This window comes from Rhinatrema bivittatum, chromosome 13 (genome assembly GCF_901001135.1).
Source record: "Rhinatrema bivittatum chromosome 13, aRhiBiv1.1, whole genome shotgun sequence".
Taxonomy (NCBI): domain Eukaryota; kingdom Metazoa; phylum Chordata; class Amphibia; order Gymnophiona; family Rhinatrematidae; genus Rhinatrema; species Rhinatrema bivittatum.
Window position 1 is genome coordinate 38,767,922 of NC_042627.1, and position 25,324 is coordinate 38,793,245.

At 46.0% G+C, this 25,324-nt stretch overlaps 1 protein-coding gene across 4 annotated transcripts in view; it reads left to right on the forward strand.

Moving 5' to 3' along the window:
- The window catches only part of LRRC49 (leucine rich repeat containing 49), a 315,450-nt gene that overhangs the window by 121,823 nt on the left and 168,303 nt on the right, over positions 1 to 25,324 (forward strand). For all 4 annotated transcript variants that reach the window (XM_029575276.1, XM_029575277.1, XM_029575278.1 and 1 more), the window contains one exon: positions 9,573 to 9,720. In XM_029575276.1, coding sequence (XP_029431136.1) covers positions 9,573 to 9,720 — 148 coding nt within the window. The remainder of the gene's footprint in view (positions 1 to 9,572; positions 9,721 to 25,324) is intronic.

Genomic DNA, 25,324 nt, shown 5'->3' on the forward strand with positions numbered 1-25,324 from the left:
GACCGGCAAAGGCCATCGGATTCTAAACAATCCATAGAGCCAGAATCGCTGGCGCAGGAGACAATGGTGACCAAAATCTCGGCACCTAGAACTTCTGCGCCTAAGATGCCTTATGTGCATAAAACAGCGACGGCGCATAACACATCCGTGCCTGAAGAAGGATCGTCGCACAAGACTGCGCACATGGCGCCAAAGTCACTTGTGCGCATGGCGCTGAAGGACCCTGCGTGCATGGCGCACAAAACGTTGGCGCGCAAGGCGCAGAAGACGTCTGGGTGCACGGCACCAACGACATCTGCGCGCACGGTGCTGACGACATCTGCGCGCATGGTGCCGAGGACACTTAAGCACACGGCGCCGAAGACTTCTATGCGCCCGGCGCCAGAAACATCGGCGCCGAAAACTCTTGTGCGCATGGAGCCAAAAAGATATGCACACAAGTCTACATCTGCGCACACATCCAAATCGGCGCACAAAACATTTGAACACCCATCTCATGGGTTAAAGAGACGACGTGAACGCTCACAGAGGTCTTACTCCACCTCTCCATCGATAACCCCACCTTGTTCGGATACTTCCCTCTCTTCGAGAGCTACTTTGACAGAGTTTACAATAAAACGTAGAAAGCGATCACCGTCTTCACATAAAAGTCATACAGACTCGTCGTCACATTATTATCATAAGCACTCTCGGCACTCCCACAACGGAAAGTCAGCAAAGAGGAGTGCAACATAGGAAGTAAGTTCTAAATCATCTCATATACCAACTGCAAATACCTTCTCCCACAGAGAGATAATACAAGTGGTTTCCTCTAACGCTTCTACAGCTTCAGAGGATTCGATGGACATAGTATATGAAAAGAAACAGAAAGATCATAGAGTATCTAGTACGTTACCTCAAACCACTCCAATGGAACCTAAAGCATGTGAGTCACAAGAGCCAGATAATTGTACAATAATGCCCCCTCATACAAAAGAGGCATTTTATCAATTGTCTCAATCCTTAGCAGGATTTTATGAAACACTTCAGTCATCATTCAAAATGTCTAATCTTGCCTCTGTCAGTTCTCCGGAACATAAGACACAGACTGATAGAGAACCGTCGGTGGAGCCTACAACATCTCCCATAGTGAACCGACCTGCTTCACCGAATTATAAACAGGATACAACTTTTGATTCTCCTTCACCGCAAACATCTCCATCATCCTCTACGGGATTCCCATCGGATCCGCAGGAGCAACCTCAGGAGCCGTATTCCCCTCCAGAAGACCTTACATACCCAAACTTTTTGGAAAAATTGAGTACAATACTGCATCTAGAGGTCCAAAAAGAGACAGACCCTAGATCAGAAACCCTGGGTCTCCTAAAGATTTTCGATACTCCAGGGGAACCAACATCTCTTCCACCACAAGAACTTCTGCATTCCGTCTTACAGAAATCCTGGGAAACACCTTACACAATCTCAGCGGTTTTCAGGAAGATGGATATAAAATTCCATATGAGGAAAACATCACCATACTCTATACCACAATTACCTCATGCTTCAATTGTAGTAGAGTCGGCGATGCAAAGATTTAAGAAAACGAAATCGCATTCCTCATACCCACCAGGCAAAGACAACAAATATTTGGATGAGTTTGGCAGAAAAATATACCATAACTCAATGTTGAATGCCTGAATTATGCACAATCAGTTCTACATGGTACAATACCTATATGAGTGCATACAAGCTATAAAAGGTATGTTGTCTTCAACTGTGGATCAAATACCTCCGCCTCTTCATGTCATGGAACAGTGTTCTCGACACCTTTTGAGGTTGATCTATGAAGCATATGAAACATCTTCCAGGGCATCTGCCACAGCCATTGTAGCCCAAAGACTAGCATGGTTACGCTCAAGTTCGATACCTGAAGATTTACACGAGAAACTAACAAATCTCCCATGCACAGGAGATTTATTTATTTATTTATTTGAAACTTTTATATACCGGTATTAGTATGCATACATCATACCGGTTCACATTGTAACTAAAGGCAGAAATTACAATCAGCAGGGGGGGGGGGAAAACAAGGAGGATTATACAAAGAGCAGGGGGCATAGAAATTAAAGCATTAAAACTGTAACGAGCTATTTACAGGACTATATACAAGTTTAAGCAGGTTACTTACAAGAGTAAAAGCAGGGGGCATAGAAATTAACGCATTGGAGCTGTAACGTGCTATTTACAGAAAATATACAAATTTAAGCGGGTTACTTACAGGAAAAGTAAAGAGAGGGTTCAAGAGGGCAGGGGTTGGTAGGGGAGGGGAGGAGGTGAAGGTTAGTCAGGGTAGGCTTGTCGGAAGAGCCATGTTTTAAGTTTTTTTCTGAACTTGGAGTAACATGGCTCCAGCCTGAGTGTGGTGGGGAGGGCGTTCCATTGTTTAGGGCCTGCAATGGATAGGGCGCGATCCCTAGTAGAGGTAAGGTGGGCTTTTTTTAAGGGGGGAATGGAGAGGGTGCCTTTATTGACAGTTCGGGTGGGTCGTTCAGTGCGTATGGGACAAAAGGGTTCATCTAGCCAGTTAGAGTTGTATGTGTGGATGGATTTGTGAACTATGGTTAAGATTTTAAAGAGAATTCGGGATGCAATGGGGAGCCAGTGGAGTTCTTTGAGTATAGGAGTGATGTGATCAGCTTTCCGTGAGTTGGTAATGACCCTAGCGATAGCATTTTGGAACATTTGTAAGGGTTTGGTGGTGGAGGAGGGTAGACCAAGGAGGAGGGCGTTACAGTAGTCGAGCTTTGATGAAAGGGTAGCTTGGATGACGGTATGGAAATCATGATAGTGGAGGAGGGGTCTGAGTTTCTTTAGGATATTGAGCTTGAAGAAATCTTCTTTGAGGATGGTGTTGATCTGTTTTTTTAGATTGAGTTGTTGATCTAGGATTACTCCAAGGTCTCTTACATTAGTGTGGGGCATTATGGTGCTGAAAGCTGGGTCGTTGGAGATCAGGGGTTTGGGAGGGAGGTGAGGAGAGATGAGGAGCAGCTCCGTTTTAGAGGAGTTTAGTGCAAGGTGGATGTTGGAGAGGAAGTCATTTATGTTAGCAAGACATGTGTTCCAGAAAGCAAGGGCATCTGAGAGAGTGTTGTGAATGGGAATGATGATTTGCACGTCATCTGCATAGAGGTAGAATTTGAGGCCAAGGTCTGTGAGGAGATGCCATAGAGGAGTGAGATAGATATTGAAAAGGGTAGAGGAGAGAGAGGAGCCTTGGGGGACACCTTGAGACAAGGGGTAGAGTGTGGAGTTGGCGTTTCCTATCTTGACGGAGAACTTTCTGTTGGATAGATAGGATTTGAACCATAGCAGGGCTAGGCCGGAGATACCTATTTCGGTTAAGCGGTTGATGAGGTGGTTGTGGTTGATGGTGTCGAAGGCCGCTGAGATGTTGAGGAGGGCGAGGAGGTAGCAGCTGCCTTGGTCCATGCCTATGAGCAAGTGGTCTGTGAGGGAGAGCAGGAGGGTTTCCGTGTTGAGGTATTTACGGAAGCCGAATTGGGCTGGATGAAGAATATTATTACTTTCCAGATATTCTGAGAGTTGGATGTTTACAATCTTTTCCATAATTTTGGAGAGGAATGGCAGGTTAGAGATAGGGCGGAAGTTGGCGGGGTCTTTAGGGTCTAGTGTTGGTTTTTTTAAGAGGGGCTTAACAATTGCTTGCTTGAGCACATCTGGGACAGAGCCAGAAGAGAGGGAGGAGTTTATGATGTCTGCGATGGGTTTGGAAATAGTATTTGGGATGGAGAGGAGAGATTTAGTGGGAATGGTGTCCGAGGGGTGTGATGCTGGTTTGAGTTTTTTGAGGATAGATTCCACTTCTTTAGAGGAAGTCAGGTCGAGGGTTTGGAGGGTGGGTGAGGTGGCAGAAGGTTGAAGGGGGGGGGGGGGAAGGGGGAATTGAGGGAGATGGGTGTTGAAATCTGCGGAGGATGTTGGTGATTTTTGCGAGGAAATATTGGGCGATTTCTTCACTCTTGGCGGTGGCTTCATTCTCAGGGTTAGCGGGCTGGGAGGTTTTGGTGAGGTTGGCAACATAATTAAAAAGGGCTTTAGGGTTGTACATGTACTGGTGGATCTTGGATGAGTAGAAGTCTCTTTTAGTTTTAAGGGTGGTTATTCTGTATTGGTGAAGGGTGGTTTTGTAGCTTGAGGCGAGTTGGGGTGAAGGGGCTTTTCGCCACGTTCTTTCTCGTTGCCTAAGGGTGTTTTTTAGGGATCTTAATTCTGTCGTGTACCATGGTTGATGGTTTTTTGTGGAATGGGTAAGGTTACGTTTGGAGATGGGACATAGTTTGTCTGCAATCTCAAGGGTTGTGCTGAGCCAGGATGAGATGGCGGTTTCAGGACTTGAGCAGTCAAGGCTAGTAGAGGCGTTGGAGATGGCAAGAGCTAATTCATCTCCTGAGCAGGGTTTCCTAAAGGTGAAGGTAGAGTTGTTTGAGGGGGTGGGGGTGGGTTGGGAGGTTAAGGGGGAGCAGGGCTTTTATGAGGAAGTGGTCCGACCAGGGTACAGGGGAGCAAGTGGGGGGGTGGGATGGTAGGAAGCAATGGTTAATGAATATGAGGTCCAGGGAGTGACCAGCTTGATGGGTGGGGGAGACAACGATTTGTCTAAGGCCTAATGCTTGGAGCACAGTGAGGACCGTCTCACAAGAGGGGGTGAGGGGAGTGGCATCGACATGGAGGTTGAAGTCTCCTAGTATGATGGAGGGGATTTCAAAGTTAATGTTGGCGGATAAGAATTCAATTAAGGGGGATGGGTCCCGTTCGATGGAGCCAGGGGGAGCATAAATAAGACAGGAGATAACCTGTTCGGAGAACGATTCCAGGACACAGTATGTAAACTGAAGGAGGAAGCTCTAGCAGTACAATCATTAACATCACAACCCCACTATTCGACCACGCGTCGTTATATGGGATCTACTCGTCGACAATCATATGCCAGGAGACCTTACAGGTCTTACCAGTCCTTTCGTACACAGACATACCCTTCTTACCTGCGTCCTGCTCCACAACAGAATACCTCCAACCAGTGTAGAGGTAAAGCACGTAACCAGAGACAGCAGGCACAACAGCCGGCTACTACAGTAATTCGACTCCATCTTTTTAGTTCCCCAGCCACCATCACAGCATCAAGCACCACCCGGCAGGATTCATTCTTGCCTAGCAGCTTGGGAGAGGATAACATCCGATCAATGGGTTTTGGAGATAGTACGGCACGGTTACCAACTCCAGTTTGTCACAAAACCCATATTACCTCATCTTTCCACTCTCAAGATTCACAACTACTAACCACAGCTGGGGGAGGAAATTGCTTTGCTTCGCAAACAACAAGCAATTCGACAAATTTTCCCAGGGAGCCAATCAGTAGGATTTTATTCCCCATACTTCCTCATACCCAAGAAGTCGGGTGGCCTTCATCCCATACTAGACCTAAGGGAATTAAACAAATTTCTCACCAAAGAGAAATTCAAAATGGTATCGTTGAAATCAATCCTTCCTCTGATTCAAACCAACGATTGGATGTGTTCCATCGATCTGAAGGATGCTTACACACACATTCCAATCCACCCATCCTCGTGGTGTTACCTATGCTTCCGCTACAAGAATCAGCACTACCAGTACAAAGTTCTCCCTTTTGGACTATCGGCTGCACCCAGGGTTTTCACCAAATGCATGGTTGTGGTGGTGGCTCATCTCAGACAACAAGGTATAACCATCTTTCCATATCTGGACAATTGGCTCATAATCGCCCTAGCTACAAACATCTTATTCGATCACCTCCATCGGGTGATACAATGCTTGCAGGAATTAGGATCTGTGATCAATTTTCAAAAATCACACCTACAACAGACACAACAGCTACAATTCATAGGAGCATGCCTGTACACCACTTGCAACCGGGCATACCTACCAAATGACAGAATATCAAACTTCCGTCACCTTCTACATGGATTGAATCATACTCCGAGAGACCTTCGGCAAGACATGTTTTAGTAGTCCTAGGCCATATGGCGGTGGCTATTTTCATGGTTCCCAACACCAGGCTACACATGAGATGCCTGCAATGGGGCTTGAAACGTCAGTGGAAACAACACTCGCAACCATTGACACAGAAGGAATCGTTGACCTTCAAGATGAGAAAGGATATAACATGGTGGCTCCTGGACTCCACCCTGTCCAAGGGAGCATTGTTCAGTTCCCCTCCTCACAACGCAGTCTTAACCACAGATGCATCTCACAAGGGCTGGGGTGCACACCTCGAGACTTACGAAACAGGGTTATGGACAATCTTGGAACAGAACCTGCAAATAAATTTATTGGAACTCAGAGCAATTCGACATGCATTACATGTGTTCCAAGACCACCTGAAGGGCCGCAGGGTCATGATCTACACGGACAATCAAGTGGCAATGTTTTACATCAACAAACAAGGAGAGTCCGGTTCATGGTCCCTCTGCAAGGAGACCCTGACAATCTTCGAACACGCTCACAGAAATTGCATAAATCTGCAAGCAACTTATCTACCAGGTGTGGCAAATACAAGAGCGGACAGGCTAAGCCGCATCTTTCATCCTCACGAATGGGCACTCAATGCAGAAATAGCCCCTGACATATTCATGCAGTGGGGGACACCTTCGATAGATCTCTTTACAACGGAGATCAATGCTCAAGTTCCCAAATTCTGTTCGATAAGACCAAGCCAATTCAGGAACGCGCAAGATGCCTTCCTCATTCCGTGGACGAAAGGTTTCCTATACGCCTTTCCTCCCATACCACTCATAACAAGGACAATTCAAAAGTGCATAGCAGACAAAGCTCAAATGATACTCATCGCCCCGGCCTGGCCGAGGCAACCATGGTACAGTTTCCTTCTCCGACTATCCATCATGAATCCAATTCGGTTACCGAATCGACAAGATCTTCTCTGCCAAGATCAAGGGATGCTTCTACACCCGCTGCACTCATCTCTCCATTTGACAGCGTGGAGATTGAGAGGCTCTTCTTAACAGAACAAGGAGTTTCCACTTCGGCACAATTTATTTTGCTAGAATCCAGGAAACTCTCAACAAGGAAAAACTATAGATATAAATGGAAACGATACTCGACCTGGTGCACTTCTAACGGGGTACCACCACTGTTCACCCGAGTTACTCATTGATTATCTACATACACTGTACACAGCTGGTCTTGCAACCTCATCCATCAGAGTTCATCTCAGCGCCATAGGGGCTGAGATGAACAATATGCCTATATCCAATCACCCCTTACTTTCTCGTTTCATCAAGGGATTAACTCACCTTCGTCCTCCGATCTCCAAACCTCCAGTTCCATGGAACCTCAACATAGTTCTGGAACAGCTCACGCTTTTCCCGTTTGAACCCATGGACTCGGCACATATTAAATACCTCACATGGAAAGTTGTATTCCTGGTCGCAGTAACATCGGCACGAAGAGTTAGTGAATTATAGGCCTTGGTCCATTATTCTCCGTATTTACAGTTTCATCACCAAAAGGTGGTTCTTCGAATTCACCCATCCTTCCTACCAAAAGTGGTTTGTCAATTCCATCTCAATCAGACCATGGAATTACCCACCTTTTTCCCTAAACCTCATGCAAATAATAGGAAAAAACTACTGCACACACCAGACTGCAAAAGAGCATTAGCATACTATAAAGAAAGGACAAACTCGGACTCCCGTGTTTCTTAACTCTTTGTCTCTTTGACCCAAAGGCACCTGGATTACCAGTGGCTAAACGCACCATCTCCAGCTGGATAGCGCAGTGCATCAAATTCTGTTTCGACAAACAGAAACTACAACTACATTCAAAGCCTAAAGCTCACCAAGTCAGAGCAGTAGCAGCCTCATTGGCACACCTAAAGAATGTGCAACACATAGACATTTGCAAGGCAGCTACATGGTCATCGCTTCATACCTTTACATCTCACTACTGCCTTGATCAACAGGCAGCCGCTGATGCGAAGATAGGGCAAGCAATCCTGCAATCTCTATGCTAATATCCACGGTGACTGCCACACTGTCAAAGATCACGTACAAATATATATATCATAAACAACGTGATCGGGAGCTTGGGTCTCCCATGACAGCATGGCTAATTCAGCCCTGCTATCGACGGGAAAAAGCAAGTTTGCCTACCGTAAACAGTGTTTCCGTAGATAGCAGGATGAATTAGCCATGCTGACCCACCCTTCTCCCTGGCAGGCACCTAGTCTTCGACTGCACTTCAGCTTAATCACAGACGGAGGAGATTCTGTTACTTTCCTGTGTGGGAACACACGCGCAGCCGCAGAAAGCAAAAACTCTAATCTCTGATTTGACAAGCTCCGCCTCCCGGACCTGATTAACAGATCCCATGACAGCATGGCTAATTCATCCTGCTATGTACGGAAACACCATTTACGGTAAGCAATCTTGCTTTTACTATACATCATTATGCTAATAACAGAAAGTGTTCTTGAAGCACACATTTTGCCTTCTAGATAAAAGTTTTATGAAAAGTGGGTTCTGTTCAGTGTCAGTTGAGTGTTTTTATACTTCTTTGCATGACATACATATGCCAGTTTTATCTACTGAAGATACTATTTGGAGAACAGCAGAGACTGTCTGTGTTTGGAATTCAGTTTGCAGGCGAATAGGTATTTATAAGGCTTACAGATTTAAGCAAATAATGACGGCTAAACTCACAGCATGAGGATATTGTGTTTCCTGTTCAATATGCTTAGCTGTCTTTACACTTATGCCTTGCTTTTCAACCCTAAAGGGCTGCCCAAAGTGGCTTCCAACAAATTACAAAAAAAATTCATAAAAGTGGTAAAAGATTCATAAAACTACAGTTGTGCAGGTAATAAATGCTTTTGACAATTGCTTTCCCTCTGTTGTCCTTTGGAGTAAGTGCCTCACTGTACTTTATATACAGTCTTATGCTTGCATGGACCTTTTTTCCCATTTCTATAATCATAAGAAATGATGGGTATTTTATCCTATTTTCACCCAATTTTTGCCCATGCCTTAAATCTGACTGTATGCAATACAGCAGTGTATCTGTGCTATAAAATATTGTCAGAAACATGTACTGAATTACAGTATTTATTTATTTATTTTTGGTTTTTATATACCGATGTTCCTGTATAATATACATATCACACCGGTTTACAAGGAACTCAAACTGACGCCTCAGTGGGCAGTTTACATTGCAACAAGATAACAATATAACAGATAATATGGGGGGGGCAGCGGAACTTGGCAAAGGATACAGAGATTAAGCATAAATAGCTAAATAGAGGTAACTAAATATACAAAATATACAAAATACAGTAAACAATGTACATAAGGTGAGTTGGGTCAGAGGCCAGGCTGATATTGTTTTCTTCCGGCTTTTAGATTCCTGGGAAAGCTTGTGCAAAAAACCAAGTACAGTACCCATTTGACTGATTTGAAATACCGTGATTGACATCACTGCATATATAAAAATATATATATGTTTTGTTTTGTCGTTTGCAGTTTTGAAGACGTTCTATGCCTTGCAGATTCCGCATCCCTTGCAGATGTTACCCTTGATGGGAATCCTATAGCTCAGGAGCCATGGTACAAACAAACCATTCTCGGGCATATTCTGCAGCTCCGTCAGCTGGATATGAAGAGAATCACGGTGAGAATAGGATATTTAAATTGTTGCTTTAATCTTACTTTGAGTTTGGAATATCTGACTGATGAATTTCAGAAGAATTCTGGACAAGGATTCGAGGATTCTTCTTCCCTATCCTCCATTATCCTCTGGAGAACATGATTTCACTTCTGAGTTTATTCCTTCCTCCTCTGTGTTCATGTAGAGGCTGCTTTACTCTCACATGGGTGAACTTGAAGCTAAGCTTGTCATAAAGATAGGAAATGTTTTTCTTGTAGTTACTTAGTATCCTCTGAGACATCAATCTGCCGCCTCTTACAGTACATAAGCACCTTACCAATCATGGAAAATCAGGTAATGCCATGTTAATATCTTTTAGGAAAGAATTAAGAGGCTAATTACTGCTTTATCTTCATAGGACACTTTACATTGCTTTTACTTACTTCTAAAGAGGAAAATACATCTAATAGGACAGCTTTACAAACATTGCACAACTTGGTAGCTTCATGCACCACTTCATGCCTGTTTATCAAAGGATGCATGATCATCTTTAGATAGACAAATATAGTAGAGATTATCACAGAGGGGATAGAGATGGGGGGAAGGAAGGTCATCTAGCTAGAAAAACACAAGCATCTTATGCTTCTCTTAGAATTGACCCTGAAACACAAAACCACACTGAACAGCTGCATGAGGAACTGCACTACTCTAATGTACACAAACACACTATCCCACAAAAAGATGCATTCAAAGACTATCACTTGAGAGGGCAAAGACTGGATTTCGGCTGACACCATTTAGAAAAATGGCGGTGCCTGGCCCAGAGCCTTAGGGTTCTACAGGACCCTAAGGCTCCGGGTTCTACAGGACCACCAGGCTTTTCAGTAAAGGGGGGTAAGAAAGCTCTGGGGGGGCTTTTTTGACAAAGGGCAGGGCTTGGGGGAAGGGGCAGGGCCTGTGCCTGGGGGCTAGAAGTTGTTAAAACATTTTTTGTCACTTCAGCTGCTTCATGGGGCAGTAGGGGAAGGGGGCTGGGACTGTGGGCCTCTTGAGACACCTGGTGTTTTGGCGATATTGGGGATTGGGGAAGATTCTTGGGCCACTCAAGCCCTTTGCTGCCCCGCATGTGAAGCCGCCATTGTGTGTTCTCCACTGGGTGCGCCTTAGCCATGGTATTTTTCCCTGCAGGGTTTTACCACTAGGAAATTCCCAGAGGATTCAATAAGCTGCTTACCTCTGAGGAAAATACAGCCGCTTAATAAATGAACCCCTTAAAGTGTAACATATATCTGGGGCAGGGACCTACCTCCATATCTGAATTGTACCTTAAATGGATTTGGAAAAGTAAGTAATTTAAAACCCCAAATCCAAGATAGTTAATTTCCAAGTTGTAATGCTTATTGCTTTTAAAATGGAATGCTTCACTGAAAAAGGAAGAAAAAAATCTCATTGGCTCTTTAGAAGTGACATAAAAAAAGTATAAAATAAGAGAAGGTGCTATGAATAAGAGGGCTGTGTGAAAACTTTTAAAACTGTCGTTTTACATGGAGCAAAAGAAAAATTTATGAAAATTCAAGGAAAGATTTTAAGTGTTTAAAAAAAAGAAAATAAAAGATGCCCATAGAAATGAATGGGGGTTGTGTGAAAGTGGCAGAAGTAAATGGTCTCTTCAGGAGCGGTGCTAATGATGGATATGTATTTATTTTTAAAACTTATTAATCGCTTTCCAGTTTTTACAGCAAAATCTTTCAAAGTGATGCACATAAGCACAACATGAAATTAAAAATGATAAAATCCAAACATAACATAAAATGACAAAAAAATATCAAACATACAATACGGCCATCCTTATTTCTTCATCCAGATAGTTACTTTACCAACCCAGCAGGCCAAAATCCCACCAAGGATTTAAAACAAGCTGCTCCTAATTTATTTTGGAAGCTCAGTAACCATCGGCCGTGTTTTCACCTTATGCCAAAATCGCATCAAATCAGTTTCCTCTCTGATTAACAGAGGGAGATTGTTCCATAATTTAGGTGCTGTCATCGAAAAAGATTGATTTCGCTATTTGACATGTTGAAATCTTTTGACCGAAGGAAGTTAAAGTTGAAAGCCATGTTCTAAATGAGTACTTTTTGTTGGAGATTTCCATGAAATCTTATCAGTCATATGAGGTGGACCCAAACCTTGCAAAATCTTAAAAGTAAGCACCAAACCTTTGAATTTACATCATAGCCTCACCGGCAACCAATACAATTTCACAAGAAGAGGTTTCGGCAGATTCCCTTCTGGAACATCCCAAAACTAATCTCGTGGCCATATTTGGAATCACTTGGAGCTTCCGAATTAAATTACCCGGGAGACCCCAATAAATGAGATTACAGTAGTCAATGACTGCTTTAACAAGGGCATAGACTACAGATTTTAACGCCTGTAAATTTAAGAAAGATTTCAATTGCCGCACTATAAAAGTAGTTCAAAGCACAGCATTAATTTGACTTTCCATTGACCAACTTGAGTTGAACTTAAACCCAAGAGATCTCATATCAGTACTAGCTGTGATTGATTGCTCTTCAAGTTGAACTTGATATTTTTCCAGATAAGTACCTACTTGTAAAATTTCAGGTTTTTTTGCGTTCAAAACTAAAAAAGTATCCCTTAACTACCTACCAACTGCCTTCATGCAGTTACTAAAATAAGAGAAGGCTGTCTCAGATTGACTCCCAGGGAAGCTAAAATTTGGATATCATCTGCATATATGAAAGGGGGAAACCAAAGAAACGGATAATATCTCCCAATGGGGATAAATAGATATTAAACAACCATGGGGACATTGAAGATTCCTGCAGAACTCCCCAGTTTACAGGTTCGGGTGACAATATTATGTTTGAGTGATTCTCACAGGACAAGCAGGATGGTAGTCCTCACAAATGGGTGACATCATCAGGATGGAGCCCTGTACGGAAAACTTTTCTGTCAAAGTTTCAACAAGCTTTGACTGACACTGGCACACTGGGTGCACTGAGCATGCCCAGCCTGCAATTATCCCTGTGAGCCACAGGTGTCTCCCTCAGTCTTCTTTTTTCCGCTCTGCAGTCAGCATAGCGGTTGGAGCTCTGTGAGGATTTTTTAACTAATTACCTCATGGAAACACTTAACTTTTCACTTCAAAAAACACTTTTCCCTGCACAGGTCTCCCTCCGCGTACGTTTTTCCGACGCTCGGTGAGTACTAATTCTTATTTTTTCGGTCGGTTCCTGTCACTATCTTAAGGCTGTTAACTGACTGAAGCCTTCCCTTCCCCCATTTTTCAGTTAGCTTTAAACAGCTTGCGAGTATCTCTGTGACACTCTGCTTGCTTATGCTAGTGGGGTAGGGATTTTTTCCTTAACTTTAGGACCTCTGTAGCTTCAAGTCCTTCGTTCCCTGGTACCCTCACGCAGTCGATACCCTATCGCTACACTGGTACCCTCCTAAACCGCCCTGGGCTTTTATATGTCATCAGCGCCCCTCCCCCCACGGTGCCCTGATGCCTTTATCCATGTTTTTTGCTTTTCAGTGCTACCAGGCTTTTTTCCTCCTATGCACTGTTTTTTTTCCTTGGGCTTCCTCGGTGCTGTCCCTACCCGGATGCATGCCATTGACGCACATGCTGTTAGTCACTGCCATGCATACTCGGGTCGCCGCCACCGTTGCCCGAGACACTTTTTAACGATCCCAGGGTCACTTCATCGATGCCACCCCCCTTTTTGGGGATGCCATCGATGCCCCATCCTCCCCACCGATGTCCAGCCCTTTTCCATCGGTGGGCATCGGTGCCATATCGATTTCGTCGGTGGGCATCGATGCCGGATGGTCCCCATCGGTGCCGGATATGGACATCGGTGCCGGATGGTCCCCATCGATGGACATCGGTGCCGGATGGCTTGTCCGTCGATGGCATCGGTGCCGGATGGCTTGTCCGTCGATGGACACCGGTGCCCAGGTGTTTCATCCATGGGCATCTATGTTAGAATGCATCCATCGAGGGCAGTCGATGCCAGGCTGCTCCCATCGGTGGGTCCCATCGGTGGGTATCCATGCCGGCTCGATTCCGTGGATGGGCGTCGATGCCAATGCCAGCCTTATGGCTGGCATCGCTGCCCATGCCGATTCCAGGACTGGCGTTGATGCCGGGATGGAATTCATCGACTGGGAGATCCATGCCATCGATTCCATACGTGTCCATATCGATGCCACCGACACACATGTCTGGGGCACCGATACCATGTACACTTGGAAATCTGAGTCTGTCCAAATCGATACCGTCAACGTCTGTGGCCCTATAGTTGATGCCCGTGGCCATGCCACAAAAGGCATAAATGCCCGCCTCCATACATCGATGCCCTCGACACCTACGTTTTCCTTCGGTGTCCTTGACGCCCTATCGATTCGACTTCGACTCAGTCGATGCCGGTATCTTTTTCAATAACGGCAATGTTTTTCGATTATTCGATTCCACATCGTTTCAAAGATACCTATGCCAGTGCTGTCAGTGCCCGTCACTGTCATCATTCTCCTGGCCAGCCATCGACGATTTTTCATACCCATTTTGATGATATCCTCGAAGCCCCTTAGGTTGCCTTCAATATCGTCAATACCGACATAGCACCGCCACATAATACCCTTGCCTCCTCACATTGCTCCACGCTTTGGGTTCTTTTTTAAGCCCCGTATTAGCTTAAGACACTCCATTGTGTCAGGAGCAGAGCAGGCGTGCTGACAGTTCGTCATCGATCGCCTTCCAGGACGACGAGGGCTTCCATCTCGGCGCTGGGGAAAGACCGGGCCGAGCACCGTGGCACCCATCATCGCCGACATCGTGATCGTCCGCCGCTGACGCCATCCAGCACGTCGGTGCCATCCTTCTCCAGGCTGGACAACGCTCGGGCAGAGCAACATCACCACTGCCATCAGCACTGTTCCTACAGTTTTGGCAGTCCTTGGTGATCCAGAACTTCCGGATCCAGGTCCGACGGCTTCTGCATTGGCGTCACGACACATCGAGCCGCTGCGACGAGGGAAGGGAACATGAGTTCCGTTAGGGCTCCCCTGTTCCTGGCGTGCCCCACCGTCAAGTGGTGTGGGACTATGGCCATCTGTTACACTTAGCAGTCTAAGCGCCAATCACGCCTGGCCTGTCTCCTCTGTACCTGTGCCACCATACCGGGTTTCAGTGTGAGATGGACGTTTACGTCCCCGGCCTTCCCCTCGAGGACTCCAGAGACCGACGGAGTCAACAGTCTTCACCGGCTCGTCTTGCGGCGATCCACGTCGGATGGTAAGTACCCGCTTCGGCGGCATTCCCATAGAGTTGTGTTCTCCCATTCGGACCGTGGTTCGAAAAGTTCTGGGTCATGTGCCTTAGGAGCTGTATTAGTGTCACATATCGCTATGTTAGCCACAATACCAGGAGAGCCCCTCTATCTTTCTGGGATTGCAGCAGGGCTTCTTCTCTTGTCAGTAACAAGTCCCTGTGCCGACCAATGCTCTGACTCTTGGTTCCCTCCCAACCAAAGTTCCAGCTGCATTGGCTGATCTGCTAAACATGAGATTTAGCAACCATTGCCCCATGTACAAGTCCACCTTGAAGCCTGGCCACAGGTCTCAGTGTCTCCTTGTACAGCATACAGAAATGCGGGTACCACTTACCGCTCACACTCCTGCGGGAGCCTACATGATATCCTCCATTGGGACACCTCCTGGTCTCCCATCTGGTCAGATATCAGAGCGGCCACCCCACCTTGTACCAAAGTCCCGGTACACTCCCCCAGGCGCTACGAAGTGCTGAGGGGAGAAGGGAGGGGGGTTGGGGAGTTTTAATTGCACTATTTTTTCTTTTAACAGAAAATAGTTACTCTCTGCACATCCTGGACCTAAGAAACTCCAACTTTCTTTAGAAGTCACAGGTACAATGGTATCTTTGGTTACCATCACTCCATCTTGCAGTAAGTACATTATTTTAATGTTTCTATGTGCTTTATGATGAGTCAACATTACAACCCCAAGCTCTGCCGTTGGCACCAGCTTCGGTAAGTGAACTGTCTCTTGCATCATGGTGAATGCTGTTTTCTCTGCGGAGTGTAACATCATTCACTTTCCTTGCATAGACTACTGCTAACCACTTTCAGTACATGCAATGAGCTCTCACTTTTTTCATGACTCACTATACATTTACTAACTGGGATTACTGTCACTGCCATAAATCCCTTCTGTAACACTTCTGGACACCACAGTCTTAAGACCCTCTTGTCCAGCATGCGCACAGACATTCTGATACATTCGTATATGTCCCTGTGCATATTTTCCATAACCTCAGCCCTTCAACTTTTCATGGTTGGGCTATGGGGTTTCTTCCCACTATGCATTTTTCTCATAATTCAAAACTGCTATGGGTTATATTCAGTGACATTCTATACTCAATGGACCTAAGTGGTTTCATTGCTTTCGTCCCTGATTCTTATCCCAGTTCGAACTAGGACCTAGTCTCCTTCGACTCATGCTCGCAATTCCTTAGGGTTATAAAGTTTCTCCTGAAAGCTTTCAACCCATTATGCGTCTATTGCACTCCAGCATAGTTTCTCATAAACGTCCTGGACGTTGCACCCATGAGTTATGCCCTTATGCCTTCCAATACTGCTTTTGCAACAATTCTTTGTGCATACAGACAGACAGCATAGGGACAATGTGCTTTCCAACTCATAAGCACGCATTACCTCTTAGCTGCTCTGCTAGACAGCTGCGCAGCTCTACCTTGGCCCTTGTTCACTTCATGCCTCCTTGGGCCACATATCTAAGAGATTTAATGAACGCTCTATCAGACCTTCTCCACGTAGGTTCTATCCTCTCGAATGGTCTCAATTACATGTGTACAGGGAAAATCTTTTCACGCTGAGTTAATTAAACTTTCCTCTGCGTCTGCATCATTCCATACGATGCACAGGTTCTGCTCCCTACACGTTTCCTATGCGTTCCCTTAGATGCCTTTTCTTCCCTCAAAGGCCTCTTCAATATATCTCTTCTGCTGCCTCTCGTAGCCAGCATTTTTTCTAATGTTGAACTGGGATGGGGTTCAGTATTCTTTTCCCCACTCCCTGACTGAGATCAGTATGCTTCCCATACTTCTCAATCCATCATATCAGTAACCTATTCTTCTCTCACCAGTCAGTCCCAAATCAGACTTACTGATGTTCTTAGGTTCTGGTAGCATCACAAAACCTTTTAAACATAAATCTTGCCGTTTAATATGGCAGGCTTTACCTCCTGACGCTTAAAAAAAAAAAAAAAAAGAGGTATTACTCCTTTTACTTTTCCACCATTTTTTCTTACTCCCTCGGATTCTGTTCTCCAGACATCCTCCACATAGTTACACCTTTCTCTCAGTAGGTGTATCGTTTTGGGAGTTGGGTTCCCGTTTACGGTAAACCTCTCTGAGTCGGCTTACCATGGATTATCCACTGATCAAGCCGCCTCTATTTCTCTAATCACGGAATGAACATATATATTTTCCTTATAAGTCTCATACATTCTACGTTTGAGCCTTTCCATTCCTCTCTTCCACAGTTTGGCAAGGGAACTTCTTTCCCTCTTAATGTCATTCCTGCCAGCAGGGTCCGTGAGTTATGCACTCTTTCCATACTCACCTGACTCGTTCCTCCGTCACTGAGTGGTTCTATGCATTCATCTTTCTATCCTTTTCAGGTAGATGTTGCATCTCTCTTTACTCAGGAAATACTCTGCCAATTTTTCCTAGTCTCTCTCTCTCGCCCTAGGGGGAGAGAGTGGGTTTTCCACATTCCTGGACAGTAATGCTGCGCTTACATTCTATCTACATTGCACTGCATTCCATGTGAATTCCACTTGACTCTTTCCTCCATGCAAGAGTCAAGCTGCGACTTACAGTGGCCACACAGATCTAATCCTTCTGACTAAGTGGTCTGTATTTCCTTTGCTACCAACAAGCAGACACTTCACTACAACACTGTGGGTATCCACATACTGTTTCCGTCCTAGCCTTAACAGCTTCCCTTTGGTTACTGCTGCTTGTACTTTTTTATCAGGCTGCAGCCTGGAGTCCTCTCCATACCTTTGCAGCCTATTATTGCTTACATTGACTAGCCGGCATGCTCAATGTTTGGCCAGTCCGACTACTCTTACCTTTTTCAATTCACTACCCAACATCCTTCCACGAACCCATTATGGTGTTGCGGATGCCCTCCGTTCCCATTTCCACCTCCGTCATTACGCTTTCGCATGTCTGCGGTGTATCTGGTGCATTCTCGGGCATCCTCAGCTCGGTACTCACCCATTTGTGAGGACTACCATCCTGCTTGTCCTGTGAGAAAGCAAATGTTGCTTACCTGGTGTAACAGGTGTTCTCACAGGACAGCAGGATGTTAGTCCTCACGAAACCCGCCCGCCACCCCGCGGAGTTGGGTCTGTATACTTTTATTTTAGTTTCGCTTGCGCTTTTTAGCTATAAGACGAGACTGAGGGAGACACCTGTGGCTCACAGGGATAATTGCAGGCTGGGCATGCTCAGTGCACCCAGTGTGCCAGTGTCAGTCAAAGCTTGTTGAAACTTTGACAGAAAAGTTTTCCGTACAGGGCTCCATCCTGATGATGTCACCCATTTGTGAGGACTAACATCCTGCTGTCCTGTGAGAACACCTGTTACACCAGGTAAGCAACATTTGCTATCTCTTCTCTTAGTTGGCACAAACATATTTATTTTTCCCCCAAGAATAGTTTTATTTTTCCAGAATTTTCAGTTTTTACAGCAGTTGATATTCTAGAAAACTCGACTATCTGCCTCTTCGTTTTGAGGGCTGAGATGAATTTGGATGGACCATGCCCTTTGCTTCATCCTCTTTTTACCTCTGTCATTGTAGGACTCTGATAACTGTATCTGTCTATAAGCATAAGATGCATCTGGAACTTAAGTGTGGTGCTCAAAGAGCTACTATTGAATTGATTACAAATCTTTGAGAATTTAATTCAATTAAAAAAATCTTTTAAATTAGTCAAGTGTCTCCCTACAACTTGCATGCTAGCTTTTCTTTTCACATTTTTGTAGGGGTGTCTGTATTTGCACTGTTTTTATGCTTGTTCACCTTAAACAGATTTGGAAAGGTTATTAATAATTGAACTAAACAGGTGATCTCATAATTTCTTCAGATAATCATGCCCCAACAATCTTGATAATGCAATAAAGTAATTCAATAGAAACTCAGCCACTTAATTTTCAGATGGTAGGCATAGAGATCTGCAACTCCTTCATCTGCTTCAGTCCCTGCAAGTTAAAAATTAATACGACCCCCAAGCACTTTTTAAGTATTGGCATTTTATTGCTGTTTTGATTGTTCGCAGACAAGTGTATATGCTCTTTCATTATTCAGCAGTATTTCCAAATGCAGTAACCATCTGAGCTTCAGCTTAACCCTCCTTATATATGTGATGGAAGCTGGTAATATTTGGAGGTAAATGTTGGACTGCTAGAAAGAATCTGTGCATATCTACTCTGATAAGAAAAGAAAATAATGCAGTAAAGCTAACAGAAATGAACATAGCTTAATAACTAGAGTGAGCTATTAGAGAATCTTTGCTGTCTGGGAATATCTAAATTAGAAAATGCTTTCTTAAATTAAAAAAAGGAAAGTATAATATATGTGGATAAGCTACAAAAAAATAATCCTGAGGATATATCACTTAAGTGAGTCCAAATCTTTATTGGCCCCATTATTAGACTAGATGTTTGTTTTGCTTTTAGAAAAGTGTTTTACAAAACCTTACCTTGTTCTATAATCACAGCCAAGTGCAAAGGTGAGGGCAGAGGTAGCAGCGAACTGCTCGGAAGGGAAGAGAGATGACAATGGATATAGCTCCTTCGCCTGCATGAGGCAATGTATTTTCCCAGACCCGTATCCACCCTCTCCCCAGATTCCCTGCTGGATCACTACAGTGAATAAGAAGAAGGCTCCTGGGGTGATCATTTAGCTCATAGATCAGTTAGGGTTTTGCTCCTTTATAAAATCATAGACCATATTGGTCCAAAAAAAAAAAGGGATCGCCTTATATTTGGGGCCATCTTATAATTGGGTTAATACAGTATATAATTCAGTAATGAAGGAATGGTATCAACTCAGCTTGTCCAGCAGGTTAGATGTACAAAGAACAATTTTATTAGTTTGGAAAACAGCAAACAGTGTTGAAAGTCTAGTTTGACGGTCCCCTGTCACGGACCCTGTTTCTAATAAAACTGTTTTGGGAGGGACCTGGAATCACAGCTTAGATTTGTTTCTGAGCATGTCCTAAAGAACCTCAGCCCTTAAACCCCCCCATCTTATCCCATGGCCCCTTCCAGGATCTTTTCCCTCCTACCCCCTCTTCCAGGTCTTTTCTAACATTCCTGTCTCCTCATCTAATTTGAATGCTCTTGGGCTCTGTGGTGGCAGCAATGGAGACTTTCAAGTGTAGCTATTGGTCAGGAAACTAGTCTAGGGTCTGTAGGGCAGCACATTCACAAATCCTACAGCTTCCCTGGCCCTTGCATGGGTTTCCTTTGTAACAGGAAGTGTGTGTGTGGGAGAAGGGGGTGGACTACATAAGGGCCTGTGAATGTGTGTCAGTCGCAGGTCTCACACTGACTTCTGATGCTATAGCTTCATCTGAAAGTCTCTATCGCTGCTGATAGTGGGCCAGGCCTGACATCAGGCTCTGCCTGCTTCAGGCTGGTGCCAGGCTCTTTTTGGAATGGGGGCTCATGGGAATTTTCACAAGGTGTCTCACTAAATCCAACAAAAGAGATCATATAACACCAATTCTAAAGAAGCTCCACTGGCTCCCAGTCAAATCTCGAATCCTGTTTAAACTTCTATCAATCACCCACAAAGCCATATTCAACAACACTCCACTGGACCTCAGAATCCCTCTTCAGCTTCACACGTCTTCCCGACCGCTAAGATTAGCACAAAGAGGAACTCTACATGCACCTCCCATGAAAACATCTTTAAGTAAAGAGCTCTATCCACAGCAGGCCCCAAACAGTGGAATCTGCTTCCTCCAGAGCTAAGGCTGATACATTGCCCCAACACGTTCAAAAAAAGACTCAAGACATGGCTATTCGGTCAAGCATTCCCTTAACTTACTTAGTCTTCACAGCTCCCATAGACTGTTTTCATACTGTTGACGTCCAGAACCTATGCTCATGTTTTTTACTCATCAATAAGAAATTTCTCCCTCCTCCCCCCCCTCCCACGAACAACCTTCCTTCCCCTCCCCCCCATTAGCAAACCTCCCTCCCCATGTGCTAGTCTCGCTCTAATAGTGCATACTGCTACTGTTCCTAGTTATGTTATGTTATATTATCCAAGTTGTTCACTCCCTTGTTCATTGTAAGACATATGTTGTCATTGTTTTCTACTTGTTATAATGTAAACCGGAGTGATAAGTAATTCTGTTACCTGAAATTCGGTATAAAAAAAGTTATAAATAAATAAATAAATAAATAAAGCTAGCCCTTCCTCTCTCTCCACGCCCATGCTTTACCCAAATATCTCTCTCTCTTCTCCATCATCCCCTTTTACTCTTCTTTTCTTTTCCTATCTTCTACCCACCCGAGTCATGCAACACACTGGTTAAAACATATGAACACAAGATGTGCCATGCTGGGTCAGAGTAAGGTCCATTGAGCACAGCATCTTATCTCTGACAGTGGCCAGTTCGGGTCACAAAGATCCAGCAGATCCCTAAAAGTAGATTTGTTTCTTGTTACTTAGTCCCAGGGATAGCAATAGCTTTCTTAGGTGACCTGATTAATAATATTTTATGGACCTTTGTTCTAGGAACATATCTAAATCTCTTTTGAACCCCATTATGCTAGTTGCTTTGACCATGTCCTTTGGCAGCAGATTCCACAACTTGATTGTGCACTGAGTGAAAAAGTACTTTCTATGATTTGTTTGTAATCTGCTGGTTGTTAGTTTTATGCAGTGTCCCCTTGTTTTAATATTATTTGAAATGTTAAATAACTATTTCCTAGCATGTAGCAGATGGACTCAAAACAAGTGGGTATAGTGTGCTCGTGCTAGCAGTTGGAGACGGATCTGACGTCAGCACGGGTACATATACCCCCACAGGAAGTGTAGCAATTCAGTAATTTCCGTCTCCAAAGCAGTTTGGAGCTACCTCATGCTCGCTGAGCGTGTTTCTAAACTCTAAAACGACTAAATTCCTAGAAGAAACCTACTGAAGACGAACCCCGCACTCCTGCGGTGATACCAGTCGGTCCCTCCCCCAGTTGAGTTTCCCGAGCTGACTTCTGTGGTCCCTCGGAGGTAAGAGCCTCGGTCCGGTGGCCGACTCGCGGCAGGGACCTAGCCCCCGAGTGAGAAGGGCTCGGGCGCGGCATAGAGGCAGCCTCGGTCCCCGGCGTGGACTTGGCCCCGAGCGAGACGAGTTCGGGCGCGGCCTAGAGGCAGCGGGTTGCAACTTCCTCGAGCGCGGCGGTGAGGTACTTACCCTCTCCCCCCACAGCCGTAGAACCGCCCGGGTTGCAGCCGGGAAGCGCCGAAGACAAGGTAAGGCGTACATTTTTACTGTGGTCTCCGAGGAAGTGTGGTTTGCGGGGCCTGCCAAGGAGGTCGCCATTTTACCTGCCTACTCGCCTTCGCCACTTAGACGCACGTTGCTGTACGCACGCTGAGATAGGCGCCCGTTGCTAAGCACATGCGGATAGACGCAGGCTGGCTAAGCGTACGCCGTTCGTGGTCGCACATTCATAAGACGCCTGTTCTTAGGCGCACGTCCATAAGACGCCCGTTCATAGGCGCATGCAGCTAAAGCGCAGGTTGATAAGCGCACACTCATAAGACAAGCGCATATTTGTAGGCGATACGTATTGCAAAGCGTATGGAGCATAAGAGAGCCCATACGCCCGCAGAGCCGGCACCTCCAGAATCAGGCATAAGAGCTCTAAGCCTCTGCTCAGCATGCAACCTCAGAGCCACACAGAGCGAGGAAGCAGACTCACTATGTGCCCAATGTGAGGAGGCCATGGGAGTTCCAGGACAGGACCGGTCCCAGCCCAGCGGTTCCTCAGGGAACACTCCGGACTTAGCAGGCTGCAGTGAGCAGCCAGGGAACCCTACCATGTTTCCCCGAAAATAAGACATCCCCCAAAAATAAGACCTAGTAGAGATTTTGCCGAATTCTTAAATATAAGACCTCCCCCGAAAGTAAGGCATCCCTTGTAAACAGGGGCGGATTGACCTATCGGGGGATCGGGCTTCCCCTGGTGGGCCGTTCAATCCTGTGACGTCATTTAAAAAAATTTTTTTTTTTTAAAAATAAAGTTTTCAAAGTATTAGGGGCAGATGCGAGCAGTGGTATCCCGAGGGGAGCCAATGCCCCCGGGCACAAGGAGGCTCATGCGGCCGCTGAGCCTCCTTGCCCGAAGAAAAAGATTGCGTTCAAATGCGCTGATGCTCTTTCTCCTTCCTGCCTATGCGGCCCCGGAAGTAACGTTGCCGGAAGCCGCGTGGGCAGGAAGAAGAAGGAGCATCAGCACGTGCAGAAGAGGAGCCGCCGCGGGCTGCTGCGAATCCCAAGTCGCAGCGGCCCAAGAAGAGGAAGAGGCCCGGTAGCGAGGAAGAGGCCCGAGAAGTTCAGGGCCGCTGCAGAGCCCATCCTGCGGTTGACCCGCGAAGAGGAGGCCTGCAGTGGTATCCCGAGGGGAGCCGATGCGCCCGGGCGCAAGGAGGCTCATGCGGCCGCTGAGCCTCCTTGCCCGAAGAAAAAGATCGCGTTCAAACGCGTTGAAGCTCTTCCTCCTTCCTGCCTGTGCGGCCCGGAAGTAAACGTTGCCGGAGCTGCATGGGCAGAAAGGAGAAAGAGCATCAGCGCGTGCAGAAGAGGAGCCGCCGCGGGCTGCTGCGAATCCCAAGTCGCAGCGGCCCAAGAAGAGGAAGAGGCGCGGTAGCAGGGCCGAGGAAGAGGCCCGAGAAGTTCAGGGCCGCTGCAGAGCCCATCCTGCGGCGACCCGCGAAGAGGAGGCCCAGAGGTGAGAGAGAGGCTGAGGGTCTGTAGAGGGTTTGTGCGTGCGTGTATGAGATGAGTTGAGAGATTGTGTGTGGGAGTGAGGATCTGAATGTTTGCAGACGTGAGAGCCTCTGTGTGTGTGAGAGAGACAGCGTGTGACGGTGAGAGCCTATGCTTGAGCAAGACAGCATGTGGGAGTGAGAGAGAGCCTGTGTGTGTGAGCGTCAGACAGCATGTGCCAGTGACAGACTGTGTGTATGAATGATTGTATGAGAGACAGCATGTGACAGTGAGAGCCTGTGTGTGTGTGAGAGAGAGAGAAATGCATGTGAGAATGAGAACCTGACTGTGTTTGAGGGAAGAAGACGGAGAGAAAAGAAATACGGAAGAAAAAAGGACAATATAAAAGGAATTGGCAAAAAAATAAGAAAGGGAAGGTGGAAAAAAAAAAAAAAAGCCTGTGACCAACCGATTAGAAAACTAACATCAGCCAGCAAAGGTAAAAAAAAAAAAAAATTACTTTTTAGTGATTGGCACATGTAATCTTTGGGAATGTGCAAGAATAGCACTTTCTCTATGCGGATCTCACAATGTATGAGATCAGCATGGAGAAAGTGGAAGCCCACGAGGCCTGCACAGCAGAATGGGCTTCAGTGTCAGTAGCAGCAATCGGCGCCTCCCCAATAGCCATGTGGCAGCAGTGACAGTGGCATCAAGATTACTGACATCTGGGGATGGTGGCAGTACCAGTCAGGGGACCCCTTCCAAGCAGTGTGCAGAGGTTCAAATGCAGCAGAGTCTGCCCAAGTTGCCTACCATGAATGCTGCACACTCCTACCTCTCTCTGACAGCACACTGGTGAGGCATGGCTGACACAGGGGCAGCCAGCAGCTCAACGGTATTAGACATCCCTTGAAAATAAGGCCTAGTGCATCTTTGGTAGCAAAAATTAATATAAGACACTGTCTTATTTTCGGGGAAACAGGGTAGAGACCTGGTGCCCCTAAGGCCAGATCCGGCTTCACTCTCCTGGGTGGAATTATTCAAGGGGATCCACGCCTTTGTCCAGATGCAATCTGCTCCTCGAATGTCCTTTTCTGTTCCGGATGATCCGGCCCCTGGACCCTCGAGACCTAGGCACGGCCACTCGCCACCCGGAAGCCCCACTTATGGGGATTCGGATTGCTCCGAGGAAGATGAGGAGCCCCCCGAGGAGGGAGAACTTCCCTCGGAGATAGAACCCTATCGGACCATGAGACGCTTCTTTCGGAAAGAGGATCTTTCAGGCCTGGTCTCACAATGCCTATCAGAATTGGCTATTCCGGGCCAGGACACCCCCAGGGGACCCTAAATTAACCCCCTGTTAGAGGGCCTGCGCCAAACGGCTCACCATTTTCCCCTCCTGCAAGCAGCACAGCAGCTAATCGATCTGGAATGGACTGCGCCGGAGGCCGCATTTAAAGGGGGTCGGGCCCTGTCAGGCATGTACCCTCTGGACCCGGCGTCCAAGGAGCTGCTGGCGTGCCCCAAGGTAGACGCCATAGTTAACGCA